At 39.6% G+C, this 25545-nt stretch overlaps 1 protein-coding gene across 11 annotated transcripts in view; it reads right to left on the bottom strand.

Moving 5' to 3' along the window:
• The window catches only part of EVI5 (ecotropic viral integration site 5), a 202321-nt gene that overhangs the window by 125164 nt on the left and 51612 nt on the right, over positions 1 to 25545 (bottom strand). For 9 of the 11 annotated variants that reach the window (XR_003566956.1, XM_027838001.1, XM_027838000.1 and 6 more), the window contains one exon: positions 18605 to 18834. Coding sequence is in view for 10 of the 11 variants with exons in the window: in XM_027838001.1 (XP_027693802.1) it covers positions 18605 to 18753 (149 nt within the window). In the remaining variant the exon portion in view is untranslated. Of the gene's footprint in view, positions 1 to 18604; positions 18835 to 22875; positions 22973 to 25545 lie in introns of those variants that run through there. The other 2 variants (XM_027838009.1, XM_027838011.1) reach the window with 2 other exon arrangements.

Below are 25545 nucleotides of genomic sequence, written 5' to 3'. Positions count from 1 at the left end.
AGAATAACTTCCCCTGGAAAGCTGAGTATATTAATGCTAAAAGGGGAAAAAAAATGGATCTTTACTGGTACAGAGGACTTTAAAGCTTTTCTGATGAAGACCAGAGCTGAGGAGGAACTTTGAAATAAAAACACAAGAGTCAAGAGAATCCTACAAAGGTAAATTTATTTGAGCAATTAGAAGAGGTTATATGAAAGTATAATGCTAATATTTTAATGGAGGGAGAAGAAACAAATTTTCCATGAGAACCATAATGTTTTCTTTTTTTGGGGGGGGGGCGCAATTGGAGTTAAGTGACTTGCCCTGGGTCACACAGCTAGTAAGTGTGAAGTGTTTGGTCTGAGGCCGGATTTGAACTCAGGTCCTCTTGACTTCAGGGCCGGTGCTCTATCCACTGTGCCACCTTGCTGCCCCCATAATGTTTTCAAAGCACACTAAAGAAATTAATTTTAAAGAAACAGATTCTGGCAGTAAAGTCTGGAAGACCTCAGTTCAAATCCAGCCTCAGACACTCACTAGCAGCATGACCCTGGCAAATCTCCAAACATTTGTCTGCCTCAATTTCCTCATCTGTAAAATGGGAATAATAATAGCATTTATCTAACAGTATCATTTTGAGGGTCAAATTAGATAATATTTATAAAGCACTTTGCAAACCTTAGAGAGTTATATAAATGCTTAAGATTTATTGTTGTTAGTAATACAGAAGACTGACAAAAGGTGCTTGACTGTGCTTATTTATAATACCAGGCTTTCTCCCCCCTTTCTTTCAGTTCTTAATTGAGAGACAACAGTTAGAAAGAGGGAAGATTGTTACTAATGGTGATCATCCCTCTCAAAAAAGTGCCATTTTAATAATTTTTTAAAATGTGCATACGAAAACAGAAGGAAATTCAGAATGGTACACAGCCAAGGAGGATAGCTTTGAAAGTAATGTGTATAATTTATTATATATATTTTTTTAAAAAAGCAAATGGTATAAAATGGAGGTTCATGGTTTTACATGGAATCTTTCTGTGTTTTGCTAGGAAAAATTTTTTTTGGTATTTAAGTTTACAGAACAAACAAAAAAGAAGAAAAGGAGGTATATTTTCTTATCTTTTTTGGGGTCCAAGTTTGGTCATTATAATGTAATAGAGGTAATAAATAAAAGGACAGGATGCTGATAATGGAAGAGCTCCAGTAGGAACAGAACCACCCTAAAAAAAAAAAACTAAGGTAAAGCATCTGAAAGAATATAATCCTGTACTTACAAAAGAAGAGGGAAGAAAAAATCATAAGTTGTAAAAAAATAATTAGAGACAGAGGAAAATATAAACCTAACTCTTACAATATTAAATGTGAACGGATAGAACAACCCAATAAAACAAAAGAGTGACCAGAAAAGAAAATAGAACTCTACCAATATAATGCTTACAAGAAATACATTTAAAACACAAAGACATACAAAAAATAAAACTGAGGGGATGGAAAAAAAATTTACTATGCATCAAGTGAATCCAAAAAAGTAGGAGTTGCAATCATGTTATGTGGCAAAGCAAAAACAAACATTCAAAAAATAAAAAGGGATAAATAAGGAAACTACATTGTGCTGAAAGGAACCACAGGCAAAAAAAAATAATAATTTTTTAAAGTATATTTTCCAAATGTCTTAGCAACCAAATTTATTAAGGAAACATCATCTGAACTACAAGAAGACAAAAAGAATTATACAACAGTGGCAGGAGCATTCAATAACCCTCTCTTGGTTTTGGATAAATCTAACAAAGATAAACAAAAGGTAAAATATGGAACTGAATAAATTGCTGGAGAAACTAGAATTAAAAGATTTATGGAATCTTCTAAATAGGGCAGCAAAAGAATATACCTACTTTTGAGCACCACAAAAGTTAACACAACCTTCATAAACCATAACACAATAAAAATAGTAACTGGCTCAGTGACCACAAACAAAAGATACAGACCCAAATGGAGAATCAACAATGAAATCCTAAAAAATGAGTGGGTCAAAGAACAAATCATAGAAACAATTAGTAACTATGTAAAAGAAAATGATAACAGAGAAACAACATATCAAAATTTATGGAATGTAGCTAAAGCAGTAATTTGGGGGGGTAGGGAGAATACACACACACACACACACACACACACACACACACACAAAAATGACAAAACTACCAAAATCCTAGTTGGATTCACAGGAAATTCCTATCAAACTTTTAAAGAACAATTAATACATATGCTTGACAAATTATTCTCAAAAACTGAGAAAGAAAGCATCCTATCAGAATCCTTCTATGAGAGAAATACAGTCTTAATTCCCAAACCAGGAAAAGATAAAACACAGAAAACTATAGGCCTATATTATTAATGAATATGACTCAAAATTTTTAAGCAAAATCCTGTCAAAGAGTCTACAGTAATTTATCTAAGAAATCATTCATTACCCTCCAATGGAATTGACACCAGGGATGCAATTAGTTTAACATTAGGAAAACAATCAATATAATTAATCATATTAAAAACCAAGACATCAAAAACCATATGATTCGCTCAACAGATGGAGAAAAAGACTTTGACAAGTATAATACTTTTTAACATTAAAAACCCTACAAAGTATAGAAATAGAAAGACCTTTTTTGATATCATAAAAGCATCTATCTAAAATCAAAATCAAGCATCATATACAATGGGTATACATTAGAATTTTTTCTAACCAAAAAAAAGGAGTTTAGCAAGGATGCCCACTATTCTCACTTTTATTTGACATAGTTCTCAAAATGCTAGCGAGATCAATGACAAGAAAAAGAAATTAAAACCACACAGAAAGGTAAAGAGGAGATAAAACTATCCCTATTTGCTGAGGATATGATAGTTTACTTGGAAAATCCTAAGGAATTGGCAAAGATATTGAGACAATAGCTTCAGCAAAGTTGCAGGTTACAAAATGAATCCTCACAAATCATCAGCATTTCTACATAATAATAACAAAAAACAAGAGGCAATAATAGAAAGGGAAATCTCATTCCAAATAACGATAAAACGCACAAAGAATCTGGGGGGTCGACCTATTAAAGCACACAAAAGACTTAGATAGTTAATTACAAAGTGTTCCTTAAAGAAATAAAGAATAATTTAAATAACTGATAATAATAACTGGCATTTATGTAATACCCAGCATGGGCTAAGCATTATAATTAGCATTCTACAAATATTTCATTATTTGATCCTCACCACCCTCAGAGGTTGGTGCTTATTATTATTCCAGGTTAACAAATGAGGAAACTGAGACAGGTAGAGGTTAAATGTCTTGCCCATAGTCACACAGCTAGTACCAAAGGCTGGATTTGAACTCGGGTCTTCCTGACTCCAGTCCCATCATTCTATCCATTGCACCACCTTATGTCCTTGAAAAAGCTGAAGGAATATTCAGTGTTTAAGGCTAAGCTATGTCAATATAATAAAAATGACAAAACTACCAAAATTGATCTACACTTTTAATGTTATACCAATCAAATTACCAAGGGAACACTTTACAGAACTTGATAAAATAATAACGAAATTCATTTGGAAAAACAAAATATCTAAAATTTTAAGGGAAATGGTGAAAAGAAGTAGAGACAAACAGAGAATAGCACTTCTAGTTCTCACTCTGTTATAGGGCAGCCATCATCAACACCATTTGGTATTGGCTAAAAAATAGATCAGTAGAACAGATTAGACAATAACCCAGTGTTTGGCAAAGTGAAAAACATAAATCATATAGGAAAAAACTCCTTATTTGATAACATTAAATATAATACTATAAAAAAAGTTAGAAGAAACAGATCTTATACCTCTCACAGCTCTGGGCAGGAGATGTGTTCTTAACCAAACAAGAAACAGAGGTAATTAAAAAAAGATAAAATAGATAACTTTGATTACCTGAATCTGAAAACTTCTGCGCAGATAAAATTAACATACCTGGGATAAGAATGGAAGTGGCCTAATTTGGGGGGGGGGGGTAGGGAGAATACACACACACACACACACACACACACACACACACACACACACAGACAGATACAGATATACATCTTTCCTTCCAAGCCCTCAAACACTATACATCATCTTTGAAAAAATATATATTTAATGTAGTCAATGTATTTCCTTGTAAAAATTTTGTGCTTTTCCAAACAGCGATGAGCCACAGATAGGGATAACTCTGACCTAACCCTGACTGACTCCCTAACCTGCTGAAAGGCAGCATGGCACAGAGGAAAGACTATTGGATTCTGTGTCAGCAGATACAGGTTCACATCCCAGTTCAGCTATTCACTACCACCTGTGTGACTTTAGCCGTTATTCCTCTTAGCCTTCAGTCTTCTCATCTGTAAAATAAGGAAATGAATTCTAAGATCTTTTTCAGTTCTAAATTTATAATCCTATGATTTGCTCCTCAAGAATCACAAGTCTTAAAACATGGTCTCAGTTGCAGAGGCAGAATTAACAAGAGTTAAGCAGCCCTTTTTGCCCCAGGTACTAGTACGGTGTTTAGGACATGCTTCTGAGCACTCCAAGCAGAGTCACTTGAACAGCTTTGCTCCCTGGTCCCATGACCCTCATGCTCCTCACCCTAGGGCAGTCTGCAAATGTTGTGCTGCCTGGCCTGGAGAACTGCTTTTCAGAGCTGAGGATAAGTAGGGGAGAGAGGGAGAGGAAGAGAAGGAATAGGAGCAAAGTGAAGAGGAAATCAGTGTCGAAGGCGGGCAATGCATTCCCAATAATAAACTCTTTGAAGGCAGAGTCAGTCTCATACCTTTCCCTGGCACAGTAAACTATTCAGATTAAGCACTCAACGAATGTTTATCAACTCTATAACAACTTATGTTTCCTATCAAAGAAATATTATACAACCCATTTTTCCCCCATTATAATCAATTGATATGATATGGGACATACTTAAGAATTTGGATCTTTAAGGATTTCATTATTATTAATAAGACTCATAATAATAATAATAATATCTAACATTTACATAGCGTGCCTACTATGTGCCAGGAACTGTACTAAGCGCTATATAAATATTATCTCATTTGATCCTAACAAACCTGGAAGGTAGGTGCTATTGTCATCCCCATTTTACACATGAGGAAACTGAGGCACATAGAGGCCAAGCTCCTTGCCCAAAGTCATACTACTAGTAAGTGTCTGAGGCTAGAACTGAACTAAGTAAGGTCTTACCAACTCCAGGCCCAGTGCTCTCTACCCAGTGTATCATCTAGCTGCCTAATAAGAGAGTGAATATTCACAGGCTAGAGAGTCCAACAGAAGCAGGCCCAGATGGAACCTTTCCACCCCCCTCTCAGCCCCCAGGGAGCCCCTTCTCTAAAAATGTCCTCCTGTCAATGCCCTCTCCTAATTTGAGGCTGATGCCCCCTCCCCACTATCTCTACCCACTTAGCAAAGAACCCAGAGGTTCATTGGACCAACCCCTTTCCCTTCCTCTACCCCACTCCCTACTGGAGGACTCCCAGGCATAGCCATCTACCCTAACAACAATCCTAGGATGAAAGGCCTTTTTATCCTTCCTGCAGCTAAATCCTCCTTTATATGTTGTCTTCTCCAATTAGGATATAAGCTCCTTGAAAGCAAGAGTTCTTACTTTTAAAAAAAAAAGTTTTTTTATTGACATCTTTGGTTTCATAACTGTCTCAACTTTCCATTTATATCCCCAGCACTTGGAATAGTATATGACACATTAGCCCTTAAACAATTTTCCATTCCTTCACTGATTCATTCACTGAGTCCTGGTGAAGTCCCTCCTAAAATCCTGATCATACAATTTTTCAATCTCAACTTCTAAAAACCTACTTTCCTCCTGTCACTTTCGGCAAACCCTGAGAGGGCCACATGTTAAGCTTCACCATCTCCTAAGAACTATCCTACCTTTAACATTCTGTATTTCAAGATTCTCCTCTCTAAGCACACCAACACTTCCTATCATCTCTATCCTATGATCTCTGTGTGACTTGAGTCCCTCTTTATTTTTCCCAGTCTATGTCGCTGTCTGTTTCCATTCCTAGCTCTGACCTCACATTATGTGATTTTAATATTTTAAAATGTTGAACAGTTGGTGCCTTTGACTCCTAACCTAAAGCTGTGGACCAGTTCATCTCCATCCCTGGGCAATGTCTACTCATTCATCTGCTGGATAATGCTGAAGAATTCCATAAAACTGAACTTACTGAAGTCCTGACAAATTTGCTTCAGTTATATAGCCTTACTTGGGCTGGGCTGCTGCTTAACAACTCCCCATCTCGTTCTGTACTTATTCTCAATTGCTTTGCTTTCACTCAGATCCTTACTATACCCAGATCTTCCATATTAGAGAATAGACGACTTAATAGATGACTCCATAAAGAGAAGAGATGACTTAAAAAAAAAAAATCAAAACCAGATGACTTGACTTAGCCTCCACTTCCCAGAGGAGAACAGAGACATCTGATAAGAGCCTCCTCACTGGCACATTTGCCATTTTCCCTTCCTCCTTCCGTCTAATCACATTAAAGATTAGGAATACTTCTAGATCTAATGCTTCCACCTACATCTTACCTCTTACCTCTTTCAGATTTACTCATGGGATAACTGCTTCTCTCTCTCAAATATCTTCACACCCTCCCTCATAATTTATTTTTCCTTCCCATTCACTACAGACAAGCTCAGGTATACCCAATGTTCAAAAGCTACTAAGAGGAACAGAGGATCAGGAATTTAAAACTGGAAGGGTCCTTAGAAACCAATGAGTCCAACTCTCCCATTTAACAGATGAGGAAACTGAGACAGAGAAACAATAAGTGAGCTGTCGAGGTTCATACTTCTAGTATCTGAATCAGTATTTGAACTCAGGTCTTCCTGACTCCAAACCCAGTACTCTAAGCAGCAAGGTGGCATAGTATACAAAGTGCTAGGCCTAGAGTCAGGGAGACCCTAGTTCAAATGTGGCCTGACACTTTCTAGCTCTGTGACCTTGGGGAAGTCACTTCATTTCCATTTGCCTCAGTTGCCTCAGTTGCTTCAATTATAAAATGGGGATAATAGCACCTAACTTCCTAGGGCTGCTGTGAGCATCAAATGGAAAATATTTATAAAATACTTTGCACATTGCCTGGTATACAGTAGGTGCTACATAAATGCCTACTCCCTTCTATTCTTCTCTTTCCACTTCACTACTATTTCCCTTTTTCCAAAGTACTACTAAAACTATCTAAACCTCACTTACCATTCTCTTTAAACTTCCATAATCAATATTCTACTTAAATTTTCTCAAGGCTCATCAATAACCTAGTTACATTTTTGTTAAGTCTTAATCCTCCTAAACAGCTTGGAAGCACTTAACACTGCAGCCACTTCTTTCTGAGACATTATACACACTTGGTTCCCATCTCTCTTAATACTCCTTCTTCAACAAGGTCTTTATGCAATTCTTATCCCCACAAAATAAGTAATCCTTCTCTCACCACACTGAAGCCCCTCCCCTCCTTATTTCACCTTCTCCACTGATGCTCTGGGAGGTGAAGACCCTCAGGGTTGCTGGCCAAAAAAGGAAGTTACTACTTACATTCACTCTGAGTCAGGAGGGCCCAAAAAATAACCATTAAGTGATGCTTGGGCAGGGATCTATTGTCCAATCCATGAGATCCATTTTGTTTTTTTTGTTTTTTTTAATTAAAGGGGCCATTCCTTGACTTACTTCTTAAAGAGGCCTATTCACTGAATGGGTGTTGCCTCACTCAAAAGTGAAAACCTTAAAAGACCTTAGCTTAAAAGGGCCAAGGTCTCCCACTGCATCCTTGGCCATCTCCAGTCGTCATGATTGACATCTAGCCACTGGACCCAGACGGCTCTGGAGGAGAAAGTGAGGCTGGTGACCTTGCTCAGCCCTCCCTCACTCAAATCAAAGTCAATTGCGAGTCATGTCATCATCTTCCTGATGTCACGGTCCTCTTCGAGAACAAAGGACAAACCACCCTGATGCTTACACCAACCCTGTTTCTAGAGTCTGAGAAAACAGGAGCATGGATTTAGAGCAGGAAGAGACCTTACAGGTAATCAAAACCAAACCACTTATTTTATAAATGAGGAAATTGAGGCCTGGAAAGATTTTTTCCAGGGCCACAAAATTTATAAGCACCTAAGGTACAAACCCTTGACATTCCCAATTCTAACCTGACTCATCTGCAAGCTTTGACCTCAGGACTCTGACCCTCCAGATCTCCCACAATCCCCTCTGTGCAGGCATGGCTGCCTGCCATTGCTCCTGCTTCACATTCAGCTCCTCTTCCTCCTCCTTTCTCGCTCCCTCCCAGTGTGAGCTCCACTCCAAGGACTCTCACTCCAGAATACTTCCCTGTGGCAAGGATGAGAGATGGAAGGAAGGAAGGAAGGAAGGAAGAAAGAAAGAAAGATAATCAAAGAATTGCCTCCAATCTTGCAAAGAAGTACAGAGGCCTGTGTGGTTAGGAAGACAACTCCCTCTTTGAATCAGTCTCTTATAATATTTAGCTTCCTTCAAATCTCAGCTCAGGTATCATTACCTCTCCTGACCCACCTTGTTATTAAGTGTTCTCTCCCTCCCCAAAAGACACTTTATTTACAGGTGGGTTTCCCCAGCATCGTTCAACTGAAACTGCCTTCTCCAAAGTCACCAATAATCTCTCAATTGCCCAATCTAATGGACTTTTCTCAGTCCTCATCCTTCTTGACCTCTCTGTAGCCTCAGACACTATCTTGATATTCTCTTCTCTCTTGATATTCTCTTCTCTCTTGGTTTTCATGACACTGCTCTCTCCTGGTTCTCCTCCTATCTGTCTCATAACTTTTTCTCAGTCTCCTTCCCGGATATCCATCCAGATCATGCCTGCTAAAGGTAAGTACTCCCAGGGCTCTGTCCTAAACCCTTCAGTCTTTTCTCTCTATGCTATCTCACCTGAGAATCTCATCAGCTCACTCAGATTCAATCATCTCTTTGCAGATGACTTTCAGATCTAATTGTTCAACTGTCACCTCTCTCAAACTCCAGTCCAGGTGACTTCCTCACATCTCCAATGCCTAATGGGCATCTTAAACTGAAGGTACCATAGACATTTTAAGTCAAAATGTTCAAAACTAAATGTATTATCTTTTTCCCCACCTCCTTCCTTTTCCTAATATTCCTATTACTGTTGAAGGCACCACTTTCCTTCCCAGTCATCCAGGCTTAAAATCTAGATATCATACTTAATTCCTTATGATCTCTTACCTCCCATATCCAATCTGTTGCCAAGTCAAGTCAATCTACCTTAGCAACATCTCTCATATTCATCCCCCTCTCTTCTCTGACGCTGCTACCATCCTGGGGCAAGACCTCATCATCTCAGGCTTAGACTACTGCAAATACAAATACACAAATATGTAATATCTTATACTTTTCAAAACAGATTCCCCCAACTCACTTACTAAACTGAGGAGAAATAACAGGTCAAAAAAAGAGTTGATAAGAAAAATCTCCACAAGTAGGGTGAGGGGAGAGGGCAAAGAATGCTGATCCTGTGGGCAGTTATAAAGAAACTGTTAGGAGTAGAAACAAATGAAAAAGCAAACAAAAAACCTGCTCGGATAGTAGGGCATTTGGCCCCAGAAACAAAGAAGAGAATAACTATTTCAAAAATGATACGAGAAGAATTCAAGAAAGACACTGGTACTCAAACAGGGAGAGAACCTTGCTTTCCCAATGATCAAAGAAAAAGAAAGTCCTGGTTTCTGTCACTGTACTTCCTGATACTAGTAAACTAGAACCTCAGCTGTAATTTACTATGAGACTTTCAATATACTCTAATCTTCTTAGAATTTTGCCTAAAAGAATATACTGGAACTGAGTGAAGGCCAGAGAAGACTCCCCATGAATAAATGTGATATAATCATTAGTACACGAACCTTGAAACATCTACTCCAGCTGATCTGACACCTTTCTTGCTCAGTTCTTATACCATGATCTCTGCCCAAGATGTGAAGATGCCTTTACTTGCATGCTAAAAGAGATTCTACAATTACATGTATTCAGAGTGACTGAGCTTTCTGAGGCTACCATGATTCAAATAATTAATTTCATGTCTCTATGAAGTCAATCCAGTTTCAAAGATTTCTCAAACAAATGGAAAATGGTCTTTGAACCTTATTCTTCACACAAAAACACAAGAAAACACTGAAATAAATTTATCGAGTTTAATCTAAAGTATTTTAATGTAGAATAGAATCTTTTTTTCAGAGTTTATTAGTTTAAAAGATAAACCAGTACATTTTTCCACTCAACTACCCCCAAATATACTAAAAACAAAGTTGAACTTTGTGATTGCCTTTAGGGGAAATACACATTATTGCAACACAAGGCACTTTTAAACTACAAAAAGGGAAATAATTTAAAGATTAATTTGTAACAGTTCCTCTTTAATTATATAGTAATATTAAATCTGAAACCTACCTGTTCCCATTCATATCTGCCCAGAATAAGTATCTTCAAGAAAGAGAAAACCACACTGAACAAGTGGGGAAAAAAATGGTTCTCTTCCCACTTTTATTTACCTTCAACTCTATTGATTATTTACTCTCAAACAGATCTTTGGTACTTTGAACTAAACCATTCCTTGGCAGAATATAGGGGGATTTTGCATGGCAAATTCTCAAATTTGGTCATCTCTGTAACAAAATCACTTAAAGACAAAGAACTGATTTCCTTAAAGCATGTGAAAATTTTAACGTATTCATTTGCTAAATTTTGCTGGGACATTATAGTATGAATACAGATAAGCCATTGCCTGTGCTTTCACATTCTCAACATAAAAATAATTTTGGCACTTTTAAGAGAATTAGAGAGAGAACCACTCACACAGGACACAGAGATCTGATAAATATTATTCTAGAACAAAAGAAGGCTCAGAAATTTGAGAGGCAGTACAATATAATGGAAAGAGCCCTACATTTTTCAGTAAAAAGCCCTGGGATTGAGTCCCAGCTCTACTACTTACTAACTACCAGCATGAACCTGACAGGTTAACTACTCTGAGCCTCAATTTTCTATTTTATAAAATAAAGGACAAGTAATTATATACTTTACTCCTCACTGAAGGTCTATGTACTTTGCATGACTTTGAGGTTTGAAGGCCATTGTAATCAGACAAGGCATTCCATTCTAACCTACTCTTTCCACTGCGCCCTCTGGAAGTCTGATGCTACAATTAACAAATTTCCTTTCTTTCAGACCTTTTCCTTTTATGCTAATTTCATTTTCTGGCTCTCTGTAAGACACTCTTTCTCTGTTTTCAGTTTTTTTTTTCAGGCAATTGGGGTTAAGTGACTTGCCCAGGGTCACACAGCTAGTAAGTGTCATGTGTTTGGTCTGAGGCCAGATTTGAACTCAGGTCCTCCTCACTTCTGGGCCGGTGCTCTATCCACTGTACCACCCAGCTGCCCCCTAGACACTCTTTCTCCCTAAGATGCTACTGCATTACTGATCTTCCTTTCCAAAGTGGGAGCACTTTCTCTTGCACCCCTCAATTTGCTGCTCTTGGAAGTGGAGTCAATTTAGCTCATACCCCAATACTACTACTACCTCTTGCACCATCACTCTTATTGAGGTTCATGTTATACAAATTTATCATCCAATCACGATTCTAGCAGCCATTACTACTGCTACCCAGGATACTCTCCCAAATTTCTCCATGAGCCCAGTACCTAGTTCACAGTCTCCATAACTACCCCAATTCTGCCCTCACACTAAGGGACTTCATCACACATGTTGATTTAACCTTTAATATTCTTACCTCCTAGTTCTTGAATCTACTCACTTCTCATGACTTCCACTCTACTCTTCACACCTCACTCTTAATATCTGCCCCAAAGGCAGTATGCCATAGGGGAATAGGCCCTAGATCCATGAATTAGAATGATCTGGATTCAAATCCTCCCTCAGACACTAACTAGTTATATAACCTGAAGTAACTCACTCAACCTCTCTTTGCCTCAATTTCCGTATAGTTAAAATAGTCTTTAAAAAAAGACCAGGTCTGGATTCAACAGCCTCTGAAGATCCTTCTGGCTCCAAATCTGTGATCCTCAGCTACACGCAGAGGTAATCATACCTTGATTCTGCCATCAATTACAAGTGTTTCACTCTCCAGATCAAGAACTCTGAAATTCCTTAATATGCTAACAGTCTTCTATTATTCAATCTCTCCTTATGCTCTACTCTGCCTAAACCTATTCTTCATCCTCATCATGACACCTCCATACTTCCCTAGGCTCTCACCTCTGCTGTGACTACACTATCCTCCCTTTCCAATTTCATCCCCTTACTGGACCAGTTCAGCTATATACTACCCTCTGCTTTCAAATCCTTTGTTCCTTTATCCTACTGCCTCTCAAACCGTGCCAAACCCCAACCTTGGATACTCCCCACTCTATGCCTATTCACATACTGCTGAACAGAGATAAAGGCAGTTATCCAACCAAGCTAACTGTATCCATTAGATAACACGTTATCTAATCTTGATTGTGTCCACATTGTAGCAAGACAATGTCTTTTTTTATTATTAATTTATTTTGATTTATCAACAATCACTTCCATATGCTTTTGAGTTTAAAATTTTTCTCCCCCTTCCTCCCCACCGCCCTCCCCAAGACCGCACACAATCTGATACAAGCTATACATATACAAAGACAATGTCTTCTATGTCTCCGTAGCTGAATCTCTGTCTAATCCTCCACAATGGCTATTTCAATCTCTTCCCTGCTCTGAATTCCCACAGCACCTGTTCTACTCTTTCTGCTGAGATACACACTTCATGTTTCACTGAAAAAAGAGAGGCTATTTGCTAAGTGCTCTCTTCCCTCCTCCTCCTCATCTGATACTCTTGATCCTGGTCTAACAGTGTGACATCATCTCCCACTATTCCTTCCTTTACTCCAGTCTCTGGTAAAGAAGCACCATTTCTCCTTGCCAAGGCCAACTCTATACATGTACCATCGAGACCAACCCCTCATACCATCTCCAGGGCACTGCTTGGCTATCATCCCCCACACAGTCATACATTCATATGAATCTTCATCTCTCTCTCTCTCTTTCTCGCCCCCTGTCTCCCCTCATCTCTCTTCCCCCCCCCATCTCTCTCATCATCTATATATCTTCAGTCCTAACCTATCTATTGGTTCCTTCTCTACTACATACAAAACATACCAAAACCTCCCCATCACCAAAAACAAAACAACTTATTAGATACTTAAATGGAGCTCTGATCTCATCAATTCAGGAGTTTCCTCCAATGAGAGATTAATATACATCCATGCCCATGTAACTACCATCCATCTTCACTGCCAAGTTTGCCAAAGGGAATCCACTCAACCTGCTGGAGTTCTTTCCTCAATTTCAACCCATCTCATGAGGGTACCAGTGGAAAAATCTGGTCATCCATTAGTCACTTTCTGTTCTCGCCACATGGCCAGCCCATCTTCTGTTCCTTCGTGACATCTTTTACTCCTGCTGTTCTTTGCGGTTCCCTGTTGGTCGTATGTTGCAGCCTGCTCAAATCCACCATTCCAGAGCTTTCTGTGGGATATTCATCTTAAGTTCTTGGGAGGCAGTGGTGTGCCACACCATAACACTGGTAAAATGTTTGATTAGGAAACAGCTAAACAAATTGTGGTATATATTAATGGTATATACTATACTATTAAAAATATGGTGAATATAGAGAAGCATGAAAAGCCTAATAAACCCAGACTTCACCAGCTTTGCTATGTGGGATAGCTCTATGGGAAGATTTAGGTGAAAGGATACAGAGGGAAATTTAGATGTAAAAACAAAAGAAATTTCCAAAAAATTTTTGTTTTTCAAAGATAGGTGTTCGCATTGATAGGAAGGCTGGAAATCAGTGAAAGAGCTCTGCAATTTCCAAATTGAGGCCACTCTCCTCCTCCTTTTCATCTCTGGGTCCAGCTCACTGCTCATCTGTACTATCTGTCCCATATATATACTGTAGGACAAGTACTGGAAACCACAATCTTTCCTGAAAGGATGAACAAGCCAAACTTCTTAGAGTGATTACAGATCTCTTCCAAGAGCCTCTGCAATCTTTTAGGGATTGAAATACACAATACTATGTCATCTACAAACAGAAATATCTGGAGGACCTCACCATTCTTAGGGAATCTGTCCTGGACCTGAATTCTGAGCTGGATCTCCTCCATTACAGTAGTGAATATTTTTGGCAAGCATAGATCTCCTTGTTTTATATCAGAGTGTCACCTTTCCAAAGAATTAAATGCTTTTTTGTGACCAACAAACAATGAACACAATGAAATCTTATAGTTTCCATGTATTTCAATTCTGAGGTGGTAGAGATGTGATCCACTGTTGCACACTGCTTGTGAAAACCCACTGGTTCCAATACCCTTATCAAGGAGTTCCTCAATTCATATACATATAGATGATTTTGTAAAGATGGGAAAGGCAAGCATAAAGCTCAGTAGTCACTGATGCTCTCTTGGTCACTTATTTTCAATATAAATAAATAAGGTTCAAGATCTAAAAAAACATTGATATCTTCCCTGTATTTCTACTGCCTTTCTCAGCCAAACTTCAGGGAGAAAAAAAACAAAACTTCATTCTGTTTCCCCTTTTCCTCTCCTCCCAATTTCCTATAAATCCTTGGCAATCTGCCTTCCAACATCACCACTCAATTGAAAGTGCTCTCTCCAAAATGACCAAATACTTGCCAAACCTCATGACTTCTCCTCAAGTCTTGTCTTCTCTGCTGCACTGGACACTGCTGTTCACTCTCTCCTCCCTGCACAACCTGTCACTGAAGGGTTTCCATGACACTGCTCTCTTGTTCCCCTACCTGTCTGACTTCTTTGCTCTCACTGTCCTTGTTCACTCAACATCCAGGTCAGATAGATTTACTGAGCATATACCCCCCAAAATTCTGTCCTCAGACCTCATCTCTTTTCTCTCATACTTTCTCACTAAGTGACTTCATTAAAGTTTCCACTGGTTCAATTACCGTATTTACATATTTTAAAAAATGTATTTTCCTTTTTTATTTTTGGCTAGGCAATGGGGTTAAGTGACTTGCCCAGGGTCACACAGCTAGTTAAGTGTTAAGTGTCTGAGGTTGAATTTGAACTCAGGACCTCCTGACTCCAGAGCCAGTGCTCTATCCACTGTACCACCTAACTGCCCCTACCATATTTATAAACATGAATCCTAAAATGATATATGCAGCCCCAGCCTCTTCTGAGATCTAGTCCAACATCATGAAGTCCAACATCAGGCATTTCAAACTGAATATCCTGAAAGTAACTCACACTCAACATATCCAGAAATGAATTCATTACCTTCCTCTACAAACCCAACACTCTTCTAAATTTCTCTACTGACATCAAAGGCATCATCATTCTTACAGTCACCCAAGTTCTCAACCTCGGTTTCATCCTTAATGACTACGCATACCCCACATATCCAATCAGGTGTCAAATCTTGTCATTTCTTTGTCTAGGACATCAAACATATATTCCTATCTCTTCATTCATCAAGCTTCCACCATAGTACAGGATCTTATCACCTCTCCAAATAGTCTTCCTGCCTCAAGCCTTACCTTACTCCAACACATCCTGCACTCAGCTGCCAAAGTGACTTTCCTAACGCAGCAGTCTGACCATACCACCTATTTGATCAATCCCTCCTTCAGGGAAGGAGGTGAAATCTCTTCATGCTGTGTGCGTGGCCCTTTTCTACCTTCCAGTCTCCTCACGTACTCTGCAATCCAGTTCTGCCGACCTACTTGTTGCTCACCCACACTAGGCTCCATCTCCCCTCTCTGTGCTTTCGTATTGTCCGTGCCCGCACCCTAAGTGAACCTCACTACTGCTAGACTGCTAGTTTGCTTCCGTACTTGGCTGAAGCTGCCACCTTCGACACAAAGCCCTTCCTAATCCTCCCACGTTGCTAGGGCCCTCCCTCTCAAAACTACTTGGTATTCATTCGGTGCTGTTCTGTGCCCATGCTGTCCCGTTTGTTCAACTGTTAAGTTCCTTGAGTGCATGGGCTATTCCACTTTGAATCCCCAATGCTTACTCAGCCCAAGAATCCTCACTGACAGAAAGAGTCAGGTTGACTAACTGGCAGAATGACCCAGGTGCTAAAATCAAATGACTTTTTCTTAACCTTTATCATTTTTCATCTTGCTATAACATTTAACCCTAAGTTGATCCTGCACATTCTCTCAAGATTCTCCGGCCACTGCTCTCTCTTCATTCTTCTACTTGGCTGACCACTCTCTTTTTGGTCTCCCTTTGCTGAATCTTCACCCATATAATTCACTCACTGTGGGTGCCCTCTCAAGGCTCTGTTCTGGGTTCTCTTCTCTTCTCCCTCTATACTATCTCACTTGGCAATTCCATCAGCTTGAATTTAAATATTATTTCTATATAAATGATTTTCAACTATATATTCAGCTCTGGTCTCTCTCCTGAGTATCAGTAAACTGCCTATTATACCCTGGATGTCCCAAAGTAGGTATCACAAAATCAACACTCACAAAACAAAATTCATTATCTTTCCCCTAAAATCCTCAAAAGATACATCACCGATGGGATGGTGGGACCTGGACCCCAAAATGCAAACACCACATCTCTGGAAGCAACCCAGAATCCCAGCAAAGTCTCCATGAGTAACTCCTTCCCTGTTACCGGCACACAGAGTTGACCCTGTAACTCCTCAGATAAAGGCTATCAGTGCAGGCATGGGGGGGGGGGGTGCCTGCCCAAGGACTCAGTCTCTGGCACCTGGAACAGAACTATCTCGTCTCTTCTCCTCCAACATCTAGGATCAACTGAGATTTCTCTATTAACTTCCTGAATTTTCCAAAATATTCTAGCAGCCTAGCACCCAGACTACTTGCATATGCTAACCACTCCCTAACCCCATCCCCAAATCACCTAATTAGCATACCTGGCATTCTTTTCACTGCTCCTTTTGCATATAAGTTTTAACATCACTCCTACCAGGTTGCAAGTTCCCTAAGGAATGTCTTCAGCTTCTACTGGCATCACAATAAACTTTGCCACTTGACTGGATGGCCTGAGAAAGACCCTCAGTCTCTCTATAAACAGCAGAGCAATGATCAATCTGCACTAGCTAGAGGAGTTTCCTCACTAGCGGTTCTCTACATCAATGAAACCACAAATCCCACAACACTCCCAACCCCATCTCAATGGAACAGCTCTGCTCAGTGAAATGTCCATAACCCAAAGTTGTCAGGAATCCAATAATCCATCACCAAAATGGTCATGATTTCATCATTTTAAATGCACTTTACTGTGATATAGGAAATAAGGAGTAAGGAATAATGAGGACAACTTATTTTAGTTTTGCCAGGCAGGCAGGAGAATAAAGAAAATGTATTATGGAAATACTTACTATTCCCAGACACATTGCCAAATACAGAGAAACAGGAAGGACAGAAGAAATGAATTCTATTGCTTTTGGAAATCTATACCATAGCCAGCTAAGCTGGATCTAAAAATGCCCCCCAATTTTAGAAGGTACTCTCAGCAGTCATTATTAGAAAAGTTAGTGAGGGCAACAAGAATGAATGAATTCATCTAAAAGTTAGTCCAATGCCACTAAGATCACATTACAATTTAAAGAGAAACACATTCATTTCTGAATTTTTAAAAATTTAAACATTTGTACATACCTTCCTGATGGAAAGTAATTCTGAAACCAAATAAAGAGTATGCTTATTGAATTTTAGTATTATATATTCTTATGGCACAATGGTATTGAGTATCACTCTTCACTGAATAGAACTGCAGTGGGCAGAGATGGGAACAGTTCCCTTTTCTCTTGCCCCTTGGAGCTGGTAACCTGGGCAGCAAGTTGGCTCCAAAAGTTCTGACCAACAACACAAAGAGATGTGTGGGTAGGATGTGAAGAAGTCACATGTGACTCCCAGGGAAAGTAACTGGTTTTACATGTATAACTGAAAATTCCATTCTTGGATAAGAGGAAGAAACAATGTCTCTTTCCTACATAAACTAGCAGAGACTTCTTTCTCCAACCTCTAAGTCAGAGCTCAAATTAAATTGTATTGGAACCGCTAGTTTCAAAGGACACTGTCCAGTAGTTCTAACTCATATGTTTAAATAACCTACTTAATTCAAAGACATACACAAAAAAATACTGCATTTTTAAAAAACATGTACTAAACTATAAAATATGATACAAATCATACCAAACAAGATAAAGATTTTCTTATTATCTGATCCAGATCTTTTATAATCTGAGTTTTGGGCAAACATAAATAGCTTTAATAATAAGACCAGAGACTACAGACAACAAATAGTAATTTTCTTTATATGATTTGTTAAAAATGACATTTCAGCTAATTACTGATTCCACTTAAAAGAGGTCTTAAAACACTGGTAATGAGCCCTTTCCAATGCACCTCATATGCTGCAATTAAAACAAGAGACCTCTCAGGATTTCTGCTCTTTGAAAGATGTAAGAAGACTAACCAATCCCACTCACCTGTTCTGTTCTTCCAGCTTAGCCAGGAGTTCTAAGTCGTCTGGACTCAGTTGTGATGGAGAAGATGGTGAAACAGCTGGTGTGGACAGGGTGGTGGAGGAGGACGTCGTATGTAAAGAAGCAGATGGACTTGCCACCTGGCTGGCCATCTGACTGACTGTTTGCGAGACTGTGTTCTTCACCCATGTGAGAGTAGAACTCAGCTTCCCTGCAACCTTGTCTGTCGCCACCTGTTGACCAAACACACATACAGATTTATACACACATATACATAGACAGTTTGTATAAAAATGTCCATTCTACTGTATTTTTACAAGGATAGAATGTCTCTAAGAATTTTTCCTATACCATTGTTGAACGCAGACATTTTCCTGATAAAGGTAACATAGATAGAATGTTTCGACAGATGCCTTTAAAACATCTAGCTCTATATTTAAAAAAAACTATAAGCCACATTTTAAGAGGAATAACAACAAACAAAAAAGGAGAACAACACTCATTGTCTAGACATATTAGATGGTATCTGATTAAAAGAACTGGAAGTGTTTAATGCTGGAAAATACAGAACTTAGTAGGGATGTAATAGCTAACTTCAAATATCTAAAATGCTATCACAAAGACTCATTTTGTAACAACAGCTAGCATTTAAAGAGTCCTCTGAGATTTGTCTCATTTGAAATATGTCTCATTTGATCCTCACAGCAACCCTAGGAGGGAGGTGCTACTGCTATTCCCATTGTACAGATGAGGAAATTATGTGTGAGAGAGGGTCAGTGACTTGACAAAGGTCACACAGCCAATGAGTGTCTGAGGGGAAACCTGAACTCACAAAGAGCAGAACTTGGATCATTGAGTTAAAGAGAGACACATTTCTGTTAAATATGAGAAAGGATTTTCTAATACGTAGAACTGCCCAAAAGTGAGCTGGGCCACCACCCCATCACTGAAAGAGATGCAGCAGAAGGTGGACAATTCTCTTTCAGAGAATTTATCAAAACGGGCTATGTACATTAGGTAAGCCAGAGGACTAAATGATCTCAAGGGCCCCTTCCAGAACTTCAAAATTCTATGTGTGAGTCCTAGAATACAGAACACATTAATCCTGAATTACTGATATGTATAAGCAAATTATGTTGGATGGGAAAGCTTGCCTATCAAATAGGTATTCACAGGTTAGTGTCCATTTAGTAATCAATTAACAAAAGATGTACTTTTGGTATCTTTGTACATTTTACATAAACATATCTATATTTATCCATGTCTATATGAGCTGTGACTTTGATTACATAGCCAATATTAAAAGGTCCACATATTTCATATGTATGAAATAGAGTAGTCATGATTGTGCACACCTCATAGCTTCATTCACCAATCATCAGCACACTTACTTGTAGGTCACTGAGGTTTGGGCAACTGGTCTTTAAACTGACAGAAGCACACACAGACACAGACAGACAGACAGACAGACAGACACACACACACACACACACCCCCCTTACAGTAGGCACACTAAAGTGCCTAGGCTACTTTAGGAGATGAAAAATCCTCTAGGGGGAATCAAGGGCAGCTACTGAATTACCTATCAGCTCCTTTTTGATTGGTATCACACAACCAGAGCACCCTGAAAAAAGCCAGGATTCTCCATTCCTCTCTCTACCCCTAAACCTCTGACTTATAAAGGTCAATACAATGAGTCACTCAACATTTATTAATTGCTTCCTATGTGGCAGAGCCTGCAGGGACTGTCTTTTACCCTTTTTGCATCCCTAGCACTTAGCACAGTACACATAGTAGGTGCTTAATAAATGTTTATTGATGACTTACTAAGTAGAGGGGAAAGCAAAAAAAGGCCTTCATGCCTTCAAAGAGCTTCTAATAGGGAAAACAACATGTAAATAAACAGGTCCACAGAGGTCATAAGTAGATGGAAAGTAATCTTAGAGAGGAAGAAACAGGCAAATGGGAAACTGTAAAAGGCAGCCTTTGAGCTGAGTTTTGAAGGAAGTTTTAAGGCATTAATGCTTCATATTCCCTTTTATACAATACACATATATGCCACTTTGTTCCCAAACTCACTGCACCCTGCACTCTGCTCAAGCCTCTCATTTACTGCTAAATGTTAACTATTGCTGATGAAGTATGTTGGGAGAAGTGTTATCTAGCCCTCAGATCAAGCTCCCTTGCAGATATGAATCCTTAAAGTAGATCTGGGATGAAAGCAAAAAAAAAAAAAATTTTTTTTAAATCTCCATATTTACAAAATGAGAAAAAAACGTAAGCCTTGGAATAACATACATAGATAGCCTTGAATGTAGAAAGATAGTGTGTATCTGAGGTCTCTGAGACTCCTAGGGCCAGGGACAAGGAGGAAACATCATCTATACTTGTGGAATAACAAAGATTTCCTATGGAGATAGACAGATAGACAGACAGACAGACAGACAAATATTTAGATGGATGGATGGAAAATAAATGCAAGTTTTACAGAAAAATAAAGAGCAATCGATCAGTGCCTTGCTCGCTGGACCTCGAGAGGAAGGGGAAAGAACTCAAAGGTTGCTGCTGTTGGTCCCCCATTTTCAAAGACAACCAATCACATCACAGGCTGACGTCTTAACTTGTGGGTGAACTGGCTAGCAACCAGTAATTATTAAGTACGCTTCTATCAATTATGGAAAGAAGCTCCATCAGGTACCTTTGCTCAGCCCAGGTCACATGATTTCAAATGTAGTTATTGAGTCATTCAAATTTCTGAACACATTTCAAGTGCAACTAAAACCTGCTTTATATAAACAAACAAAAGTCCAGCACAGCCTTTACTATAAAGTGACTTTTACCATACAGCAAGTGACTTCCATCTAACCATGGTTTGGACACCCAGCTGCGATTCTGATGTCCCTTCAAGCTTGTTAAAATGGGATTCAGCTTACACATGGAATAAACAAAATAAAAAATAACCCACCTTTATATTGTGGCTTCCCCAAGTGAATCTGAAACACTTAGCTGCTTTCATCAATAAGGTTTTCTTAACCCTTAGAATCTCAGGAGGGTAAGAAGGCTGAATTGCAAATCACTTTTATGTACTCTAACGGCTGGTTTTTCCTCCAAACCCTTTCCCTGTTCCTAACTTCCTTTTCACATTCCTCCTCTCAGTGTCGGCATGAAGACAGTTCCAAACTTGTCTACCTTACTCAAAGTGATACTGCATAAAACATATGTTAAGCAAATTGTAAGAAGGTCATTTTTAGTCACACAAGAAAGCCAATGTAATAGTAATCATTGTCATTTAAATATGAAACTAGGACTTCAAATGTGAGCAAACTTCAGCTACTTAAAAAAAAAAAGGAATATGGGAAGACACTAGAGAAATTTTTAAAAAAAAGCTACTTCACAAAAGTATTCCATCAACAAATCCCTAAAACCCCTAGGAAGGGCTATCAGCTGTGGGGATCAGTTATTCCCATAGAAAGTACTATAGCACAGCTGGGAATGCTAACACTAGTTTCTCTATCGAGTTCCCTCCAACAGTGTGATTTCTGCTGCTCTAGTGGAAGCCCTGAGTACTTATGAAGTGATAGGCCGTTCCAGCTCGACTTCAGCCTGCAAAGTCTACTAGGGCTTGACATGTAAAAAACCACAGCCCCGGACACAACCCTACTCACATGAACAATACTTGGTCCTTTTCCTGAGTCAAGTCAACAAGCATTTATTAAGCACTCACTATGTGCCAGGCATTAAACTAGGGACTGAGAATATATATACAACCAAAAAAAGTAAGTTCCTGCCCTCCAGGAGCTTACATTTTAGTGGGGTGCACGGGGACAGACAACCCTTAGGGAAGGTTTCAGCTGCACATCAGATGGAAAGGTACCCTGGTCCTTAGGGTACAATGACAAAGCAGAGGGTCAGACCTCTCCCTAGGGTCATTTCCACTGATAAAATATCAGTTTCTGATGTTGAGCCATTTGACAGGGTCAAGGACTTTGGTGACAAGAATTTTCCTTTCTGGGTCTTCAGGCCCCTGCAAGAGCACTTGCAAGGCTACATCTCCACAGGTGGATGGCTCTGAGCAGCGGGGGAAGCACAGCTACTCCCAAGTCTCTTGGGACCCAAGGGAAGATGATCGTCAAGGTGGAGCTGGTGCCTGACCTGTCTGGCCCATGCTGCCTCCTGTCTCATCCCCTGGGTGCCCAAATCCTTCAGCCAGGCTGGCCTGTCTGCCCTGGAGGTGACAGTTGGTTGGCAGTTGGTGAGGATGGCTGGCTCCTTACCCACAGGAGATGATCCCATGGATGAAAGCTGTGAGGGCTGAGTTGGAAGCTAGAATGGTAGTCTGGAGGTGCTGCCCTTCCCAGGGCTCCTCTGCCCTTCTGACTGTTGTTGGCAGTTAGCAGGTGTCTCTGGTGGTGATGAGGAAGGTGGGCCTCTTCTCCATATTGATTTCTCTCCTCAATGATGGCTGTAGGGGCTGGGCAGATACTTCAAATACCAAGTAAACTACAAATTGGCATGCTATTTTATCAGTTGGTGTTGTGAGCTTGATTACTATAAATCACTTCCTCAGACTTTGATCCTTTCTTAGTAGACTACCGAAAAAAAAGAATTTCTGAGCACACAAAGAGATAAGGACCAGATACTAGACACCTAGGGTAACCGTGACAAAGCCCTCCAACTCCCCTGGGGAGGGGGGAGGGAGTGAGTGGAAAAAGGGTGGGGGGAGAGACAGAAAGGGAAAGGAAGAGAAAGAGAGAGGGGGAGGGGAAAGAAAAGAGAAGGGAGAGAAGGAAAGGAAGGGGGAAGAAGAGGAGAGACCTACTGCAGACAGTTTTCTCAAAGAGTTTTAGCCACAAGAGAGGAAAGATGTAGGACAACAGATATCAGAGACGGATGGATCAAGTGGTTTTTGAGACTGGAGGAGACAAGGGCACGTTTATCAACAGTAAGAAAGCAGCCAATAGATGGGGAGCAACTGAAGATTAGTGAAAGTGCAGGGATGATAGAATGGGCAATCTTCTGGAAAAGAAAGGATGGATTAGGATCATTTCTACATGGAGAGGTTTGCCTTGTCAAGGAGAATGGCCACCTATTTATTTGAGATAGAGGTGAAGGAGAAGAAAGCTGACAGGCATGAGGGATCTGAGATGAGGAACAGGAAAGAAGAGGGAACTCAGAGAATGGGCTCCATTTTTTAAATGAAATGTGAGGCAAAGTTCTCAATTGGGAAGAGGGGGCGCAAGAGGGGAGTTTGGGGAGGAGGGAGGATGAAAAGGCTGGAAAGGAGATGAAGAACTCAAGAGAATGTCTGCAAGCTTGGAGCTATAAGTAGCAAGAATAAGTGGGTGAGCATGATGGAATGGCTTCTCAGGACATCAGATGCAGGCAAGGCAATCCCACTATCATCTCAGAAGAAAAAGTATAAATAACCCAAAGGAAAATGGAAAGTTACATGGCAGGCAAAAGGGAATTATAGCATGTTATCAACAAGAACTTGCATGTTAAAATGGGCATACAAAGTATTAAGGACATGTATGACCAAAAAAGGGAGTCAGTCATATAGCAAAAATTAGGGACAACCATGATGTACTCATTGGATGGGCAGCACATGAAACAGCTGGAGAGATACATTGACATCTCCAAGAAAATAAAACAAGCAGAGGGCAGGTAGATCCTCTCTGTAGGATTTATAGGTGACAGGTGGAATTGCCATCTTCATCTCTGGAGGGAGGAGCCATACAGGTGAAATCACAGACCCAAAGCACCAAAGGGGGCACCGGATTTACAGGAACAGGCTTTTATCAGGGAGTCGAGCCCAGAAAGTCTACTTCAACAAACAGCATTTGCTGTCAGGGTCATAGAACACTTCCGTCTCAGTCAAACTTCTTTCCCAGACCATTACCCAGGAAAATTTAATAAAGCACAAGTTTTGTGCAAAATCCTGGGGGAAACAACAGCCAAAGTTGAGCTTCTTGGGATTCTACAAAGGAACTGAAATACAGTTATTCATTTTGTTTATGTTTACAGCAAAGAATCCATTTGGATCAATCTGGTGAGGATTCTGTCCAGCTGCAGACTTACTGGAATTTAAAAGATTATTGATTTATTCAGCCGGGGCCAATGAATATCATAACTGTGTTACACAACAGTAACAGGCTTCAAATATCCCTGAATGACAAATTTTATATTAAGGAGCACATATTACTTGTAGTACGAATTTGTAAAAAATTGCAAAAAAAAAAAATGTGCCTTAAGGTTAGAAACACAACAGACATGGGAAAACACACAATATTTCAAGAAGTACCCATGACATCTTGAAGTAGTCTCTGTCCTACCACCTCCCACTTTAAAGTAAAGGATTTTTAATTTCACTGCTGTGGCTAATGCATTCATTTCCCTGTTTAGGACTCACCTGCTTATTAAAAATAGTTATTATTTCATCTTTCAAAGAATCTTATAACTAACACGTGCATGGGAAACATCTTGTCCGAAAAGTCTTTAAAGAAACCTTTTATTCTACAAAATCAACTAACTTTTTAAAGTTAGTAAGTAGTAAGCTCTTGTACTCTCTATCCCTTTTAGTCAGCTGCATGAGTGTAAAGCTTTCTGTGCCCTATAGTAAAAATGTCTTTGCCTAGAATTTGGAGGTTGCCTCTACTCTACTAACCTTGTCTCCTATCACTCCCTTTCAGAACTTCTACACTGCCTGCTGACTGATGAGACCACTCTGTGCTTCTAAGATACGCTTTGCCCTCTCCCACCCCCCCTGCCTTTGCTAATGCTGAGCCCTAAGCTGCCATTTTCTCTCTCCAGCTGCTGCTTTCCTACCCATCCTTTAACATCCAACTTACAGAGGAAGCATTCCTGATCCATGTCTAACACTCTACCCCAAAAGCTGCCCCTGAAACCTCTTGGAGGATTTTCTTTTGCAATTCTCCACATGCATT

Source organism: Vombatus ursinus, unplaced genomic scaffold (assembly GCF_900497805.2).
Source record: "Vombatus ursinus unplaced genomic scaffold, bare-nosed wombat genome assembly UNPS02014825.1, whole genome shotgun sequence".
Classification (NCBI taxonomy): Eukaryota; Metazoa; Chordata; class Mammalia; order Diprotodontia; family Vombatidae; genus Vombatus; species Vombatus ursinus.
This window is presented reverse-complemented; position numbering and strand designations above follow the sequence as displayed.